Source organism: Pipistrellus kuhlii, unplaced genomic scaffold, assembly GCF_014108245.1.
Source record: "Pipistrellus kuhlii isolate mPipKuh1 unplaced genomic scaffold, mPipKuh1.p scaffold_m20_p_14, whole genome shotgun sequence".
NCBI classification, from domain to species: domain Eukaryota; kingdom Metazoa; phylum Chordata; class Mammalia; order Chiroptera; family Vespertilionidae; genus Pipistrellus; species Pipistrellus kuhlii.
The window spans coordinates 9,609,066-9,625,845 of NW_023425449.1; the positions used below are offsets into that span (position 1 = coordinate 9,609,066).

General features: G+C 37.2%; 1 protein-coding gene across 22 annotated transcripts in view; it reads left to right on the forward strand.

Annotated features, from left to right (window-relative positions):
• UBR5 (ubiquitin protein ligase E3 component n-recognin 5) overlaps positions 1–16,780 on the forward strand; it is a 104,340-nt gene that overhangs the window by 54,576 nt on the left and 32,984 nt on the right. For 19 of the 22 annotated variants that reach the window (XR_004987692.2, XR_004987693.2, XM_036436683.2 and 16 more), the window contains exons 19-32: positions 27–181; positions 394–591; positions 3,892–4,102; positions 5,498–5,624; positions 9,534–9,685; positions 10,119–10,214; positions 10,559–10,682; positions 12,585–12,682; positions 13,492–13,640; positions 14,154–14,245; positions 15,339–15,485; positions 15,616–15,734; positions 15,830–15,956; positions 16,046–16,175. Coding sequence is in view for 20 of the 22 variants with exons in the window: in XM_036436683.2 (XP_036292576.1) it covers positions 27–181; positions 394–591; positions 3,892–4,102; positions 5,498–5,624; positions 9,534–9,685; positions 10,119–10,214; positions 10,559–10,682; positions 12,585–12,682; positions 13,492–13,640; positions 14,154–14,245; positions 15,339–15,485; positions 15,616–15,734; positions 15,830–15,956; positions 16,046–16,175 (1,925 nt within the window). In the remaining 2 variants the exon portion in view is untranslated. The remainder of the gene's footprint in view (positions 1–26; positions 182–393; positions 592–3,891; positions 4,103–5,497; positions 5,625–9,533; positions 9,686–10,118; positions 10,215–10,558; positions 10,683–12,584; positions 12,683–13,491; positions 13,641–14,153; positions 14,246–15,338; positions 15,486–15,615; positions 15,735–15,829; positions 15,957–16,045; positions 16,176–16,780) is intronic. The other 3 variants (XM_036436674.2, XM_036436666.2, XM_045581346.1) reach the window with 3 other exon arrangements.

Here is a 16,780-nt window from a genome sequence, read left to right on the forward strand (position 1 = left end):
TATTTTTACATTTATATGTTTTAAAGGTGTGCATGCTGTTCTGAAGACTGGAAATTGGGTACGGTACTGTATCTTTGATCTTGCAACAGGAAAAGCAGAGCAGGAAAACAATTTCCCGACAAGCAGCATTGCTTTTCTTGGTCAGAATGAGAAGAATGTAGCCATTTTCACCGCTGGACAGGTACAGAGGCTTATTTTTGCTTTTGAAAAGTGACATGTCACACTGACTTTCATATGTTCTTAAAGTGAAGCTTGGAATCTGGCTCTAGTTTGCTTATTATTTATGTGAAGCTTGGAATCTGGCTCTAGTTTTCTATTAAACAAATATACCTATTGGAAAAAATCAGTGGTTCAGTTTGATTGGTAACCATCTTTTATTTCTCTTTGTCATAGGAGTCTCCTATTATTCTTCGAGATGGAAATGGTACTATTTACCCAATGGCCAAAGATTGCATGGGAGGAATAAGGGATCCTGATTGGCTTGATCTTCCACCCATTAGTAGTCTTGGCATGGGTGTTCATTCTTTAATAAATCTTCCTGCCAATTCAACAATCAAAAAGAAAGCTGCTATTATCATCATGGCTGTAGAGGTAATGTGACTTTAGAAACTACCTGATATTTGAATTCAGAAGATACTGGAGCCCAGGGAAACAGTCTTGAAAAATCATTCATTCTTCCTCCCTATTGGAGCTAATAGTCAGGACAAGAGAGATGAGTAAATTAGTGATTACATGCAATTTAAGTGTTGAGAATGGCATGCACAGTCTGAGGGCCATTATAAATCCGACTGTGATTGTAGAGAAGGCTTCTCTGAGGCGATGTCTACATGAAACTCCGAATAATCAGGGAGGGGTCCCCTAGACACAAGGTGAAGGTGGGAGTAGTTGTCTCAGGTATGGGAAAATGTGTACAATCTCTTTTGCTGGTTGTTGCTTTTTTTTGGTTAGTGTTATTTTTAGAGAGAGTGGAAAGAAGGGAGGGAGAGAGAAGTGGAAAAAAGGAGAGAGAGTGGAAAGAGGGAGAGAGAGTGGAAAGAAGGGAGGCAACACATATTGGTTGCCTCCCACACATGCCCCAACTGAGGACTTGGATCAGATGTGTAACCCAGGTACGTGCCCTTGACAGGGAATCGGACCCAAGACCCTTTCTAATCACTTTGTAACACCGGCCAGGACATGTGCATTCTTTTGATGAAACCAGAAGGTAGGGCTCATAATTCGTGAGTGGCATTTATAAGTCTAGAGGAAGGTGGTAGGGAGTCTTGTTGCTAACCTAAGGGATATCAGAGTTCCCCTGAAAGCTAGGAGGAGAAGGAATTTAAGCTGGCTTTTCATAAGGAAGATTTAGTAGTGAATGGAGAAGTTCAGAGACCAATACAGTTGTCCAGTGAAAAACAAAGCTTGGATTATTGAAAATGAGGAAGAGGGGATAGATTGGAGAGAGACTGAGGAAGGAGAAAGTATAAAGTTGATAACTGGATGCCAGCAATAAATTAAAGGTAGGAGTTGGTTGTACAGCTTCTGAGTTGGGTGTAGTTGGTGTGGAGAGGAAACAGGAGGAAGAAAGGGAGGAGGAGGAGTTCCGTTTTGAACACGCTGCTGTTGCGGTATTTGTTAGATAGGTAGGCAATACCTTTGGAATTTATTGGAGAAATGTGAGCAGAGATTGACCTGATTGGACTTAGAGAGGATCACTGCTGACAGGCTGGAGTACTAGGAGGACGGGACACAGGAAGGCCAGTAGGAGGCTGTTCAAATAGTCTAGGTGGGAGGTGATGGCGGCTTGGCTCCAGAGGCAGCTGTGAGTCACAAGTGATTAGATTTTAGATGTTTAGATATGTTTTCAGATAGAGCCAAGAGGATTTGCTTATGGCTAAATAGATGGTGTTAAATAGAGGAAGCAAGAGGGTGAAAATTTTTAGAAAAAGGAAATTGCCATTCATGGAGATGGAAGACTGTAGTGATGAAGCAGGTTCAGGGGTTGGGATGTGATAGCAGGAGATTGGTTGTATTTATTTTTTATAGATTTTGGCTATATTTTCTTGTGTGCTCCATCCTGAATTCTCCTCCCCATGAGGTTGGGGGAAGGGATGGATTTTGGCTGTTTGGGACTGGGAGGTAGCAAGTTGTTTAAATGCATCTTTCTTCTCTCCTTTGTACTTCCACACTCTTTTCCCACCTTCTTCCAGTAATTTTTTTTAATACATTTTATTGATTTTTTACAGAGAGGAAGAGAGAGGGATAGAGAGTTAGAAACATCGATGAGAGAGAAACATCAATCAGCTGCCTCCTGCACACCCCCCACCAGGGATATGCCCGCAACCAAGGCACATGCCCCTGACCGGAATCGAACCCGGGACCCTTCAGTCCGCAGGCCGACGCTCTGTCCACTGAGCCAAACCGGTTTCAGCAGTAATTTGTAATTGTAGTTAAAATGAACAATAGTACTTGTTTTCCAAACCTGATGCTTTATATTCATTCCATTAAATATTTTCATAAATATAGTTTCACATTCTAAAAGAAGCCCATTTCAACTTTTTGATGTGTTCATGCTGTGGCTTTGTTTAGGCTGCTGTAGACTTGAGTGGCTTATAAACAGCAGAATTTTATTTGTCACATTTCTGGAGGCTGGAAGTCTAAAATCAAAGCATGGGCAGATCTGGTGTCTGGTGAGGGCCTGGTTTCCCTCATATGGTAGAAGGGGAGAATTCTGCTTTCTTTAGCTTTTAATATATATATGTATTCAGAGATAAGAGAGACATCAATGTTGAGAGAGAATCAATGACCGATGCCTCCTACATGCCCCACAGTGGGGACTGACCCCACAGTCTGGACATGTGCGCAGATTGGGGATTGAAGTGCAACCTCCTGGTTCATAGGTTGATTCTTAATCACTGAGCCATGCTGGCCAGGCCTTCGGCCTTTTTAAAGTGCATTAATCCCATTCCTGAGGCTCCAAATTGATGACCTAATCACTTCCCAAAGGTCTCATCTCCAAATACCATTGCACTGGGGAATAGGTTTCAGCATTTGAATTTTTGAAGGGACACAAATATTCAGTCTATAGCATGCTGTCTCTGATAGTCGGTATGTTCTACTAGAGGCCTCATGCATGAAATTCATGCATGGGGCTCGGCCCTCCCAGCCCCAACTTCATCTGGAAGGTTGTTCGGCTATCCAGTTTAATCAGCATATTACGCTTTTATCATTATAGATGCTTTATCAGTACTACCATGTCTTTGACAATGAAGGACATTTGTTGTCACGTCTGGGGGACTGCATAGGTCATAATTTCTGGGGAGTTGAAGATTTTGGTTTTCATGTACCATAGTGTGATACAACCTTTAAGAGGGTATGACTACACTCGAAATAAAATGTATGCCCTTTGCTTAATTGATTAACAGTACTAATTAAGGTCCTAATTTAATAGTTCTATACCATTTACATCAGTGGTCGCCAATCTTTTGGAATTTGGTCTGTGGACCATCAGTTGGCAGCCGCTGGTTTACATGACATAAATCAGGGGTTGGCAAAATGTAGCCTACAGGCCAAATCTAGCTGCTGCCTTTCAGTTGTATATTGTATATGGCTGCTTCTCCACTGTAGCCACAGAGTTGAGGTAGTTGCAAAAGCTGAAAATATTTACTATTCTTTCTTTTTTCTTTTCTTTTTTTTTTTTTTTTACAGAAAATTTACCCACCTTTTTCCATTCCTGTCAGTTGTATACTTTATGTAATTTAAAGTGTAATCTTAGGTTCAGCTCCTTTTGCCAGGCTACATCATATTATTTGCAGAGCTGATTATATTCTTTTGTTGGCCATGAGAAATTTTTGACCTGTGTAATGTTATTCAAACTTATTGAAGATATTTTCCTAATTTGTCTGAGCACAGAAACAAACCTTAATGCAGCACATCCTACGCTGTGATTATGAGGCCTGCCGACAATACCTTATGAATCTTGAGCAAGCAGTTGTTTTAGAGCAGAATCTACAGATGCTGCAGACATTCATCAGCCACAGATGTGACGGAAATCGTAATATTTTGCACGCTTGTGTATCAGTTTGCTTTCCAACCAGCAATAAGGAAACTAAAGAAGAAGAGGGTGAGATTAAAACCTATATTTAAGTCTAAAAGGAATATTAGAATATAACAACTATTAAAGGAAAGAAAAATAACTATATAAATTTATGGTACTTTTATTTTTCTTCATGAAATCTAAGAGTTTTGACATTCTTAGAAGGTACAAATTTGTGTTTTATTAGGATTGAATATGTGACATAAGCAAATAAAATTTTAATCAAATGTGTTTTTGTTTTTATTCTCTATGATATACAGACTGTATATGTAATACTTATGAGATTTACAGGTTTTATAATTTCAGATGATTACGTGAAGGCAAGTTATATTAAGGCAACAACCTTTATCTCAAATTTCAGAATGTAGGGGGGAAATGAGCTAATAATTTGTTAGTTGTTTTTGGAAAAGCAAATAAGTTTATCTTTTCCTTAATGTTTTTAATTGATGAATTAAGGGAAAAATTGGAAACCTAAAGTGCAACTGTGTAATTCATGTTTTTCCTTATTTTGAATTCTGCCAACAATCTCCTAGTAGCTACATTTTTGAAGAGTGGTTTTGAATACATAGTGTATAAACTAAGATTGAGGTACTGCTACAGGGATCTTTTTCTTCCTTAGTAGTGAAAGCTATTTCATTCTACTTATGAATAACAGTATTCTTGACCTTTGGGGTTTGAAAAGTAAGGCAGATTAAAAAAGTAATTCATATTAAAGGTTATAGTTCAATATATCTTTTTTTTTTTTAAAATATATTTTATTGATTTTTTACAGAGAGGAAGGGAGAGAGATAGAGGGCCAGAAACATCGATGAGAGAGAAACATTGACCAGCTGCCTCCTGCACACCTCCTACCGGGGATGTGCCCGCAACCAATGTACATGTCCCTGACCGGAATCGAACCTGGGACCCTTCAGTCCACAGAGTGATGCTCTATCCACTGAGCCAAACTGGCTTCGGCAGTTCAATATATCTTAATTGCTTATTGCTCTAGAGAGGAAACTTAACCCTTTGCACTCCGAACCATTCTGGGCATTGGCTACCAGCTACTCGACGCTACTTTGCGGCGGAAATGTGCATTGAATTAACTCAATTCCCCGTAATCACTAATAAACTGCAATGTCCCCTGAGAGGGGACATCCGAGTGATATGCTAGAATTCTGATGTCCCCTGAGAGGGGACAGCGGAGTGCAAAGGGTTAAGTTATTAACTATCTCTGGTACGTGGATTAGAGCATACTCGAGAATACATAGCAGTTAGCATTTAATGGCCTATAACATTGGCCGGCAAACTCATTAGTCAACAGAGCGGCAAGCCCCATGTGGTTCTCGAGCTGCAGTTTGCTGACCACTGGCCTGTACACACTTAATCTCTTAGTTATGTTTGAAGTTTAATTTGATCCTAATTTTTCCTTTTATGTTTCAGAAGCAGAGCGCTCTGAAAGAAATACTTTTGCTGAAAGACTTTCTGCAGTAGAAGCCATTGCAAATGCAATATCAGTCGTTTCAAGTAATGGCCCGGGTAACCGGGCTGGATCATCCAGTAGCCGAAGGTAATGTGATTTTTACCAGGAAAGTTGAATTGGCGGAAACATAATCCCAGTACAGAAATAAATGTATCTCTTGCCTATTATATGCATTATTGGTAGGTCCTTTTGTTTTATTTCTGTTCCTCCCAGCAGCACCCTGGGAATAATATCTGATAATACCTATTTAGAACTTAAGCGTAGAACAGTAGGACCTAGGATGCTTCAGAATGTTGAGATAATTTAGACAAGTAGTTCAAACTTGATTCTTTTAATGTGTTTTAAATTTATCATTTTTGTTTTCTAGGAAGTTATTTTATTTAGTTGGAGAACAACTAAGAACAGTGATTGAAAGAACCTCAATCTTGTTTTCAGATTGCTTATTTAGGTCAATTTCTCAGATGTCTTAATGATCTGGGAAGAAGTGAAAGGCTGGTGTATATTATGAACATTTGGTGTTATAAACTTTCTGCTTTCTGAGTTGTGAGATGGACAAACCTTTGTAACACATTGACAATTACTAGCTGTTTGAATAGGTGACAAATATAAAGAATTCAGGATATAGTTGTTTTTCTGAAGAAAAAGCACACATATTAGACATGACATCCAAAATTGGATACTTGACAGATCATTAATGGAAGCACTGCTAACTGTGCTAATGTGATAGTTGTAAAGTCTATTCAGAATGAAGTCTCTGCCTATCTTTTGTTCCATATTCAACTTTCCCTTTAGAAATGATTCTTTTAATATTGGTACCAACTTGATAGCTTCCCAGGTTCAAAAACATCCTAAAGTGAGACTTACAAAAAACACACAAAAAACACACTTATTTTTGGGTGACCAAATTATAACTTAAAACAGTACATAACATTATGTAGACTATACAAAATGGAAATGATGACCAGCTTATTTGTTTAGGATTACACTAAACAAAGTATTTGGTCTAAAATGGAGAGCAACTTAAAATTCTTCATGAAGAAATTAGTGTCTGAATTATTTCAGGTCTTTCATTTCCTCAGGGAATATACAGGTGCAGGTCAAGTTGGATTCTGATATGGGTGGTCCAGTGCCAGTGCTGCCATCTTTTTTTTTTTTTTTTTTTCATATAAGGATTATTTTTGAAGGCAAAGACTAAAAGGAGCTTCAAGAGTGGGTGATGTGTTGCTCACAGAAATAATTTGCAGAGTAAGCTCCTTTGAGGCATTTGCCGAAGATTTCACTGCAGTGCTCTTACACAGTTCAAACTCAGGGCTGCCGATTGAACAGATGAAAGCACAGGAGTCCTATTATCCACGCCGGGCATAGGAAGTCCACAGACTGCTTCACTGAAGTGAAACCTTCCTCTAGCCTACAATGGATTTCCTAGGCGATGCCCCTTGATGAGTATGCAGGCTGGGATTCATGAGCTCTAAGCTCAACACTGATGCAGTTTCAATGTTGACTGGAGTACTGTTAAATGCCTTCAGATGATGATTTGACTCAGAAGTTTTGTTGTGTGACTACTAGTTCCTGAGTGCAAAGGGCAGAGTTAGTGGAAGGCTTGATTGATGCATCTGATTGCAGGTTTATGTGCTCTAGAGATTGTTAATCTGGAAGACACATGACCTTCGCTTTTTTGTCACAGTGGTATGTTTGAACATGACTGGATTCTCAGGCTTCTGTAGCATGGATATTACGTGCTTACAAAGAGGAAATTACATCATCCTTGAATTCTTCCATATTGTCAGAAAATACGATGACTTCCAGGCAAGCCTATACGAAGAAATGTCAAAACTCTGAATCTTAGCAGCCAAGGTGGTATCTCCTCAGTATTGTCCTCAGCCACTGGGGATACAGGTGAATCTCCATGAATTGTGTACAACATCTTGAAGAATAATTTTCTTTTTTTTGTTTTTGTTTTTGTTTTTAAAGAATCTATATGAGGAGCTGGGCATTGTACTTAAAAATGTTCCCAAGACCTAATGAAGAAAAGAGGTTAAGGACAACTTTTTTAAATGACAAGGAATGGTCCCCTCATTTAATACTGAATTGACTACATCAAACAACAAAGTGGGGAGTTTGAGAGTTCAAGATGAGACTCTGGTCTCCATTTCTCTTCATTTATTCTTAATCTACTCTAAATTAGAGGTTGGAGAATAGCCCACATGTTTTCTTTGGCCTGTGCAATGTTAATTTTTTTTCTTTAAGATTGGAATGCTTTTAGATGAGTGTGTACACCTCTAGTTTGTCATTGTTCCCTCCTTCTTACACCTGCCTGCCCTTTCCTCGACTTATTTTATCTTCTGGGCCCAGGAAGCCTTGAGTTTGTGACCCTGGTCTGGTGTACGCCTACTTCTCATTAAGCCCAAAACACGCATTCATTTTCAGGTTATTCACAGTGCTTCCCAATTATTGCTGATTCTCTGTGTATGTTTTTAGTAAGGCACATTAGGATACTAAGTATCTATGTTGAGCTTAATTGAAATTGCGTAGGAGCATCATACCGTGGACAGTCACCCGGTGTGTGCTGTTCCCGGTGAGGAGCCTGCATTCTCTCTGGGTGATGATGTCTTTGGACATGAATGTGACTTCACCTGAAATAATCACTGCAACCTACTCCTTCCATTTTATAAAAACTCTTCAACTCAGATTTATAAATTGGGAGAGAGAGAAGGTATTGATAGCATAAAATAATTTACTGTAGGTATTTTTAAATAGTGAATGATGTAATAATTAAGATACTATTTGAGACACTAAAATTTACTTCCAAAAATGTTTCTGTCCCCAAGGTACATCATCATGCAAAAGCCTTGTAAAATAGACGTGTTTCTGAAAATAGTCTGTAAAAGAAATTTTCATAAATGCTTTAAATATAAATTTACTTAAAAAATTGAAAATGTATTGCTGTGGAAAAACATATCTGCTATGGATCAAATCATCATAATTAGAGATTCAAACATTAATAAGAATCTTATTTATAGACATAATAATGCTCACCTGGTAAGGTGTTAGGTCTTTTACATCAGAAATGTTTGGGATTAAATCTGCAAGGGAGAATGAAATCCCTTGCGTTTCCTGGCCCTTAAAATTGAATTTTTACTCTTTTTAGAAGCTCTAAAATCGTGTCTGATTTGCCTTATGTGCTCTCTCTTAATTGCTGTTAGTTATTAATGTATTAATTTTGTAGCCTTTGTAAGCTTTTATTCAAAGGTTCAGATTTTTTATAGGTAGGCAGTTCCCAGTTCCCCTAACGAGATCTGTGTTTATGATATTTCTTTTTCTTTTTAGTGATGTGCACATCTGTGCAGTATTTTTTTATAGGAAAAATAATCACGCCCAGACGTTAATCTAACAACACATTTTAAAGCTCCGGTTTCATTCATTAATTTCATTGTGATGCAAGCTGTACTGTTACAAAGAAAACGTGTGTGTAAAAAATAAACCTAAATTGCTCTTTGTTGTAAAATTACTTTGTGAATATTAGTTCAATTGCTTTTGAGATCACAGACAAGGGATTTAGTGGGTTAAATCAGTCTGTACTAGTTTTGTGCTTATCAGCCTGTTCTCTGATGTCTATTATTCTTACTAATTATTAGTAATTATATTATAAACTTAATTATTACTAATTATAAACGGGACAGAAAATTTTTTTGTTTTAATATTCAGCTGCTCATTTGTCTTAACTGTATGAAAGATTATTTTCTGATCTTGACGGCAACTTTTATTCCCTCTGTTTAAGTTAGTGGTTTTAATGCTGAACTGTAGACTAGGACCACCCAGTTTCATTTCTGTCCTTCACTGACTTATTCTGTGGTTCCTGAATTGGCATTTGTACTTCACTGCCTTTGCCTGGAGCATTTGCTTGTAGAACAAACTTTGATCTCAGATGAGAAGTTCTGTGTACCTTTTCATTACATGTAGTCATGGTGGTGAGTTTTGATTTTGTCCATGTTCTAGTTTGAGGTTACGGGAGATGATGCGACGTTCACTGAGAGCGGCTGGTTTGGGTAGACATGAAGCTGGAGCTTCATCCAGTGACCATCAGGATCCAGTTTCTCCCCCGATAGCCCCTCCTAGCTGGGTTCCTGATCCTCCTGCGATGGATCCTGGTAAGATCTGTTATTTTATTTCGTTTTTAATGAAAAGACAGGGTTATGAAAGGAGAAATTGAGCTTTTTAAATGGGTTATTGGTAAATCTGAAACATTTAAAAGTAGTGTTATGTGTATTGTAACTGACTTAGTTATAAAGGTTTGGTAAGGGGTTTGTAATTTAAAAATTAAAATTTCAGAAAATCTTACCAGGTATTCCTCTTATTGAAATATTTTCATACTGGTAAGAAGCTACCTAGCAATACATCTGGATAAATCAGTAGATTATCTAGTGGATTCCTTCTTTTATAGTTAGGAAAATAAGTTTATACTTAAACCTCTGTCTGATTTGTCGTTGGCTTGTACAGAAGAGTCTTAAGTCCAGTTAAGAGAACAAGTTAGGGATATGTTGCCTATAATGATATGCATCCTGCTATTCTGTTTACTGAAAGATGGTGACATTGATTTTATCCTGGCCCCTGCTGTGGGATCTCTTACCACAGCAGCCACTGGCACCGCTCAAGGACCAAGCACCTCCACCATTCCAGGTGAGAATCTGTGCTCCTGCATTTGCTTAGACATTTGGAGGAACACACTTCAGAAACGGGTTTTATAGACACACACTTTTATAAGGAGACTTTCCTTGGCTTGAAAAGCATCTAATTCTCTGAATTATCTTCCATGTATCAGTGAAATTGTGGTGTGGATGTACATATCTTTCATCAGTTGAGATTTGTAAAATGTGTTAGTGTGTTTAAATTCTCTTTAATGAAGTTATTAATTTATTACTAATATGAGAATATTTTGATAGTTGGTATGTTATTCCATAATATTCTTTCATTTGGTCTTTTTTATTATTGTTTTATTAACAAATGGATCTGCTTAATTACAGGTCCTTCCACAGAGCCATCTGTAGTAGAATCCAAGGATCGAAAGGCCAATGCTCATTTTATATTGAAATTGTTATGTGACAGTGTTGTTCTGCAGCCCTATCTACGAGAACTCCTTTCTGCCAAGTAAGAAGTTTAATACTTCATAGAATCCAACGTTGTATCCCTGTTACTATGCTGTCTTCAGTGAAAGATGTTTTTGCCATAAAATTCAGTGTCACTAACTGAATATAAAGTGATTTTATGTTGTCTTGATTTGAGTGTATATATGTTAAAAAGATCATAGTCTTTTATTCTCATTGGGAATCCGTAAATTAGTTCTATCACTGTCACTTTGAAAACCTTGAATATTATACAGATTCTTCCCCCAAGCTCTACACTAGAAGTATGATTCAGTAGGTCTGGGATGGGGCCTGGAATCTATATTTAAAACTGCATGATGTTTCTGATGGTTTCTTTGGAAATCTTTTTGGCTTGCAGAATGCATCATCATGAGATTATTCAGAGTTTTTGATAAGTATTCTGTGGTAAATGCACATTAACCATTAATAGATCATATCCTGCTTTCAGCATGACTATCTTTACAAGCTCATAACAATAAATATTTTTATAAAAATTAGTCTTCATCTGTGCCAAACTCTACTTGCATTAACTCCTAATTCTAGAAATAACCGTTGGGAGTAGGTGGTATTATTCCCATCGTACATTTGAAAATCCAGGCTATCTGAGGTTATTGAACTTGCCCAGGGCTATAAAACTAGTGAGTGGCACAGCAGGAATTTCAGCCTTGGTGCATCTCTTGCTTCCAGAACTGAGACATTAATTTGGGATAGGAAGGATGCATGTATTTTGGAATAAACAGAAGGGAGACATATGTTCTTATAGTAGGAAGCTTTATGAAGAATAAGTTTGAATAGAACCATGAGGAATGAGTAGGGAGGAGAGTGAGCAACAACATTAAAATGGAGAAGTATAAATATTTTAGACATTAACTTGCCTAATTGAAGGTGGACAGTCAAAAGAGAATAGTAGCCAGTGAATCTGAAAAGTTAGGTTAAAGCAACCACTTTGGTCTATTCTTTGGGCTTGAATCCTCTGAATAATGGCTTTGGTTAGACTGTAACAGTATCAAAGTGGGGTTATAAAAATAGTAATATGAATGTGGTATAAAAAAGTGTTAAAATTAGGCAAGAGCAGAGAGTGAAATTGAAGCTATATTGTGTATGCCTACTTACAGCCTTCATTTGTATATTGAAATACACTGATTTGTTAAAGATGGGAAAGATTAGAAGCAAAGGTAAATAATTGATTTAGAAGGAAGATTTTCATAAAGAATCTAAGTTTTGTCTTAGTTACTAGTGACAGTGATATTGTTGGCTGTCAGAGAGCAGTCAGGTCGAGCGCAAGTCTGGGAGAAAGATGACTATCGGTTAGGTACGTTGAATGGGAGGGGTCACTGGGAAATCCTAACTAGATTTATCAAGTAAGCCGGTGTCGGTGCTGGGACTGCAGTAACCTCAGAGAAGTGGCAGCTGCTGTGGGAGATGAGAGGAGGCGGCACAAATGTCTAAGGTTGGGATTTTGGAAATTCCAGGAGGGAGTAGAAATTCAATAAAGAATAGTGAAGGCATGTGTGTAAGAGAAAATACATAAGAATAGCTAGCACATATTGAGTACATATTATTTGGCAGGCATTGTACTAAAAGCTTTTTAAGTAATTTATGTAATCCTCATCACAGTATCATGAGATAGAGCCTTATTCCTATTTCCACGTTTAAAGAGTTGGTTTGACCCCAGACCCTTGCTGGTCAATAGTGTCACTAAAGGCTAAGAAAGGCGAGCATGGTTTAGGGACACGGCGGCTTTCTTTCTTAAGTGAGATCATATGAGATCAGAAAATTCTTTGAGTGGTGGGACATAACTTAACAAGACATAATTAGTTGTTGCATCATGAACATGTCTTTTATAGTAATCAGAAGGAAAGTAATTGAAAATTAATATTTTTATGTTCAATTTTTCTCATTTTAGGGATGCAAGGGGAATGACTCCATTTATGTCAGCTGTAAGTGGCCGAGCTTACCCAGCTGCAATTACCATCTTAGAAACAGCCCAGAAAATTGCAAAAGGTAATTTATTTCAAGTCTAAATGAGCTGCATATTTTTAAATTTGAATAGATTATCTTCTGTACCCATTTATTCAAATCTGATTTCTGTATATGGAAATGATGTGATTGATTAGAAATTATCCAGATAATTATTTTGTGCATGTATATGTTAGTGTTTGTGTGTAAAATTCATGTTTACACTTTTTTCAAGTGAGTTATATATTCTAACTTTCCATCAAAAAGCAGCTGGTATAGACTTATCAAATTTCAAAAAGTTTCCATAATATATAATGTAATAACCTATCTTTAGAAAATAAAGATGAATTATTGATAGAATCTGTCAGTGGTTAAAATGGTGTTAGTGATAACATATTAAAGAAGTTAGAGGTCAGATATCTTATTATTCTTCTGACTTGGAATACTTAATAGAAAACATTAAGGAATATCAGTTCCTGTCATCTAGCCTTTAAAAGATTGAAGTAGTTATCCTCTTTAAAATACTGGCTATAAATACTTGATATGATTGTCTATACTTTGATATATAGGTTGGACTTGATTCTTAATTGCATAACTCAGAGCTAAGGACTAAGGTGGCTGATGGCTAATGTGTGGTGCATTTGTATTGTCCTCTAATGTGGTTATGACATAGTTACACTTTGCACAGAATTGACTGGTTTTCCTTGCATGTTGACTTTGTATACCAGGTGTTTGTTTGTTTTTTATTAATATGTAGTAGTTTCTTATTTATACTATGTAAATGTTAGACCTTTCTCCTCAAAAGGAGAAAGTAGCAGATGGCTGTGATTAAGTCCTTTCTTTAATCTTTGTAGCTGAAGTATCTTCAAGTGAAAAAGAGGAAGATGTTTTTATGGGAATGGTTTGTCCATCAGGCACCAACCCTGATGACTCTCCTTTATATGTCTTATGTTGTAATGATACCTGCAGTTTTACATGGACTGGAGCAGAGCACATTAACCAGGCAAGTTATTTTACATTTTTCTACATTTACACTATCTTCAGGTTTTCTTTTTTTCCCTATTGCAAGTCTGATATTTCCTATTACTCTGAGTTATAAAATTCTCTCAAGAAAATTAATTTTTATTTAATTCCTAAATAAACGAAGAAGAAAAGTTAATTAACTTAGTTATGGGATATCATGAAAATGAGAAATCTTCATTGGGTAGTATAATCTGGTCCACCACTCTTGATGTAGACTTTATAGCTATAATTTTCTTTTTGGGATGGTATAAATTATTTTTGTCCACTGGTAGAATATGATTATATGATTTACATTTGTCCAATATTATAAAATGTATATTCACTATAACATCTGTTACTTGGTTTCCAGTTTTTATTGCTCTGCTATCGTAATTGAAATGTTTTCGAATATGTCAGAAGTAATTTTATATATATACATACATACATACATACATATAATATACATATATATGTATGATTGTGCGTTTTATTGAAGTATACCTTTTAATTTTAGGATATTTTTGAGTGTCGAACGTGTGGCTTGCTGGAGTCACTCTGCTGCTGTACGGAATGTGCCAGGGTTTGCCATAAAGGCCATGATTGCAAGTGAGTACAGTCTGGTTCACTCTGACACTGCAAACTGCTTCCATTCCTATTGCTGCATTAAAATGATCTGTGCCAAGTCATGCTTTGTTGCATAGTTCAGAAGGTGTGAGGTTTTATCATCTAGTCCTCTTTAAGCTAGTTTATGTATTAGGATGTAGCTCATGATTTAAAGTGTACTTTGAAATGTTTGTTCTTTAAAGAAAAGGAGGCTAATATGCAAAGGAATATGTGGTCATACATGTGACTAGGATCTAATTCATCTTTTGAGATGTAGTGATAGGATGATTTTGACTCTATTCTCCAATCTTAGGTCCCTTGTAGCAAGAAATCACATTTAAGAGAATCAAAGTGGGTGTTAAACTAAAGGTGGTAATCTTTCAATTCAGCAGTCGAGTTGCCATGCCTAGTTTGTTAGTTTTTATAGATCTGAGAAGCAATAAGTACCCGAGTGCCTTAGAGCCTCATAGGAACATGAGCGTAAGTGGTGCAGATGGCTAGGTGTTATAGGTAAGAGAGACTGGTTTGTAAAAACCATCTATTCTGCTTTAAAATAAGCAGATATGTAGCACAAGTGGAAAATTTTATAGATATTATATTAATACTTAAGATTTTTATTCAAAGAATTTTGGCTGTTTGCTTACCTTATTTTAAGCATCTAAAATTTATCATTTGTATTCTTTGATCGCTTACTAAGTGCTCTCACTGTGCCAGAAGTTTGGGTAGTGGTGGACACAGTTAGTCCCTGTCCTCACAGGGTTGACACTCCTGTCAGAGGACACAAGCAAGAAACATCTGCCCATAGGGTTTTGGATCTTCCTATGTGGAGGCACATAGGAAGATCACATAAACTTCCGTGGGGCTGTGGGGAGATAGGGAACACATTCCAGAGGAAGTGACTATACTGAGTCATTTTTGAGATTACTCTTCTCATAAGAGTTTTGTGTAATTCTTGTTACATACATTTTAACAATTACTCTTTGCATTCAAAAATTAATAAAAGTTCTGTTTGGTTCAATGCCTCCATAATTTCAATATAATGCTTGTGTCTTTTAAAAATTTTCAATTTTTATACTCGTGTATGAATGCTTTCTAGACTCAAACGGACATCACCGACAGCTTATTGTGATTGCTGGGAGAAATGTAAATGCAAAACTCTAATTGCTGGACAGAAATCTGCTCGTCTTGATCTACTTTATCGCCTGCTCACTGCTACTAATCTGGTCACTCTGCCAAACAGCAGGCAAGTGGGATTTTTAGGACATAAATTAGGTTGAAAAAGCACTGCACACCTGAGTGCCGTCTCCAGCTGTCCCCTCTCCCCTCTCCCCCCACGCACACAGTCCCCCTCACAACAGTGTTCTGTTTTGTAGGGGAGAGCACCTGCTATTGTTTTTAGTGCAAACAGTTGCAAGGCAGACAGTAGAGCATTGCCAGTACAGACCGCCTCGGATCAGGGAGGATCGTAACCGAAAAACAGCCAATCCCGAAGGTGAGTAAATTTTAGTCATGAAAAGCATCCACGTATGAAAAGTGGATTTTTTTTTTTTTTTTTTTTTTTTTGTCTTACCCATTACTTCTTTTTAGATTCAGATATGCCTGATCATGACTTAGAGCCCCCAAGATTTGCCCAACTTGCATTGGAACGTGTTCTACAGGACTGGAACGCTTTAAAATCTATGATTATGTTTGGGTCACAGGAGAATAAAGATCCGTATGTATTCATTAAATTGTTTTTAGATTTATCTGCTTCCCGTGTTAGTGTAGGCAGTTACAGTGCCTTCTCTTTCCTTCCCCATTCAGTCTCAGTGCCAGCAGTAGAATAGGCCACCTTTTGCCAGAAGAGCAAGTGTACCTCAATCAGCAAAGCGGCACGATTCGACTGGACTGTTTTACTCATTGCCTTATAGTCAAGTGCACAGCAGATATCTTGGTAAGTCCAAGTCAGTCCTTTGAATGTTTATTTAAAGCACATCACTCAAGTTGTTTTTCTTACTTAGCTTCCCATAATTTTACCAGCCCAAATTCTTAAGTACTATTAAGCTTTAATTAATCAGTACATTAAGGGGAATGGAATTTTTGGGTGATTTAAATGTCTCAGTTAACAGCAGAAGCTCCTTTCATTCTAAGTAAATTCCTAAAAAGTGTTAAAAATACAACAGTGTAAAAATGATTGGAGTAGTGTTCAAATGAATAGTAACTTGGTGCAAATGTTTTAAGTATCCTTTTTGCTGTGAAATTAAAAAAGGATATAAACTATAAAAACCAGTGTGAGGTTATGGTAAAGACACACTTTACACTGATGAGTGGCATTGTATTTGGCTCTCTTTTGGAAAACAGAAATGTCAAGAGCCATAAAAATATTGCCGTCAGAACTTGTTATCTATATATGTAAAAGCCTACATGACTGGCTGGTAGCTATGATGCGAAATGACCATCAGAGAGCAGACACAGGAGCTTATGAGCAACAGCAGTGTTGCAGAGTGTGATCTGGTACTCCAGGCCCTCTCGGGGGATGTCAGACTGCCAGCTTCAGCC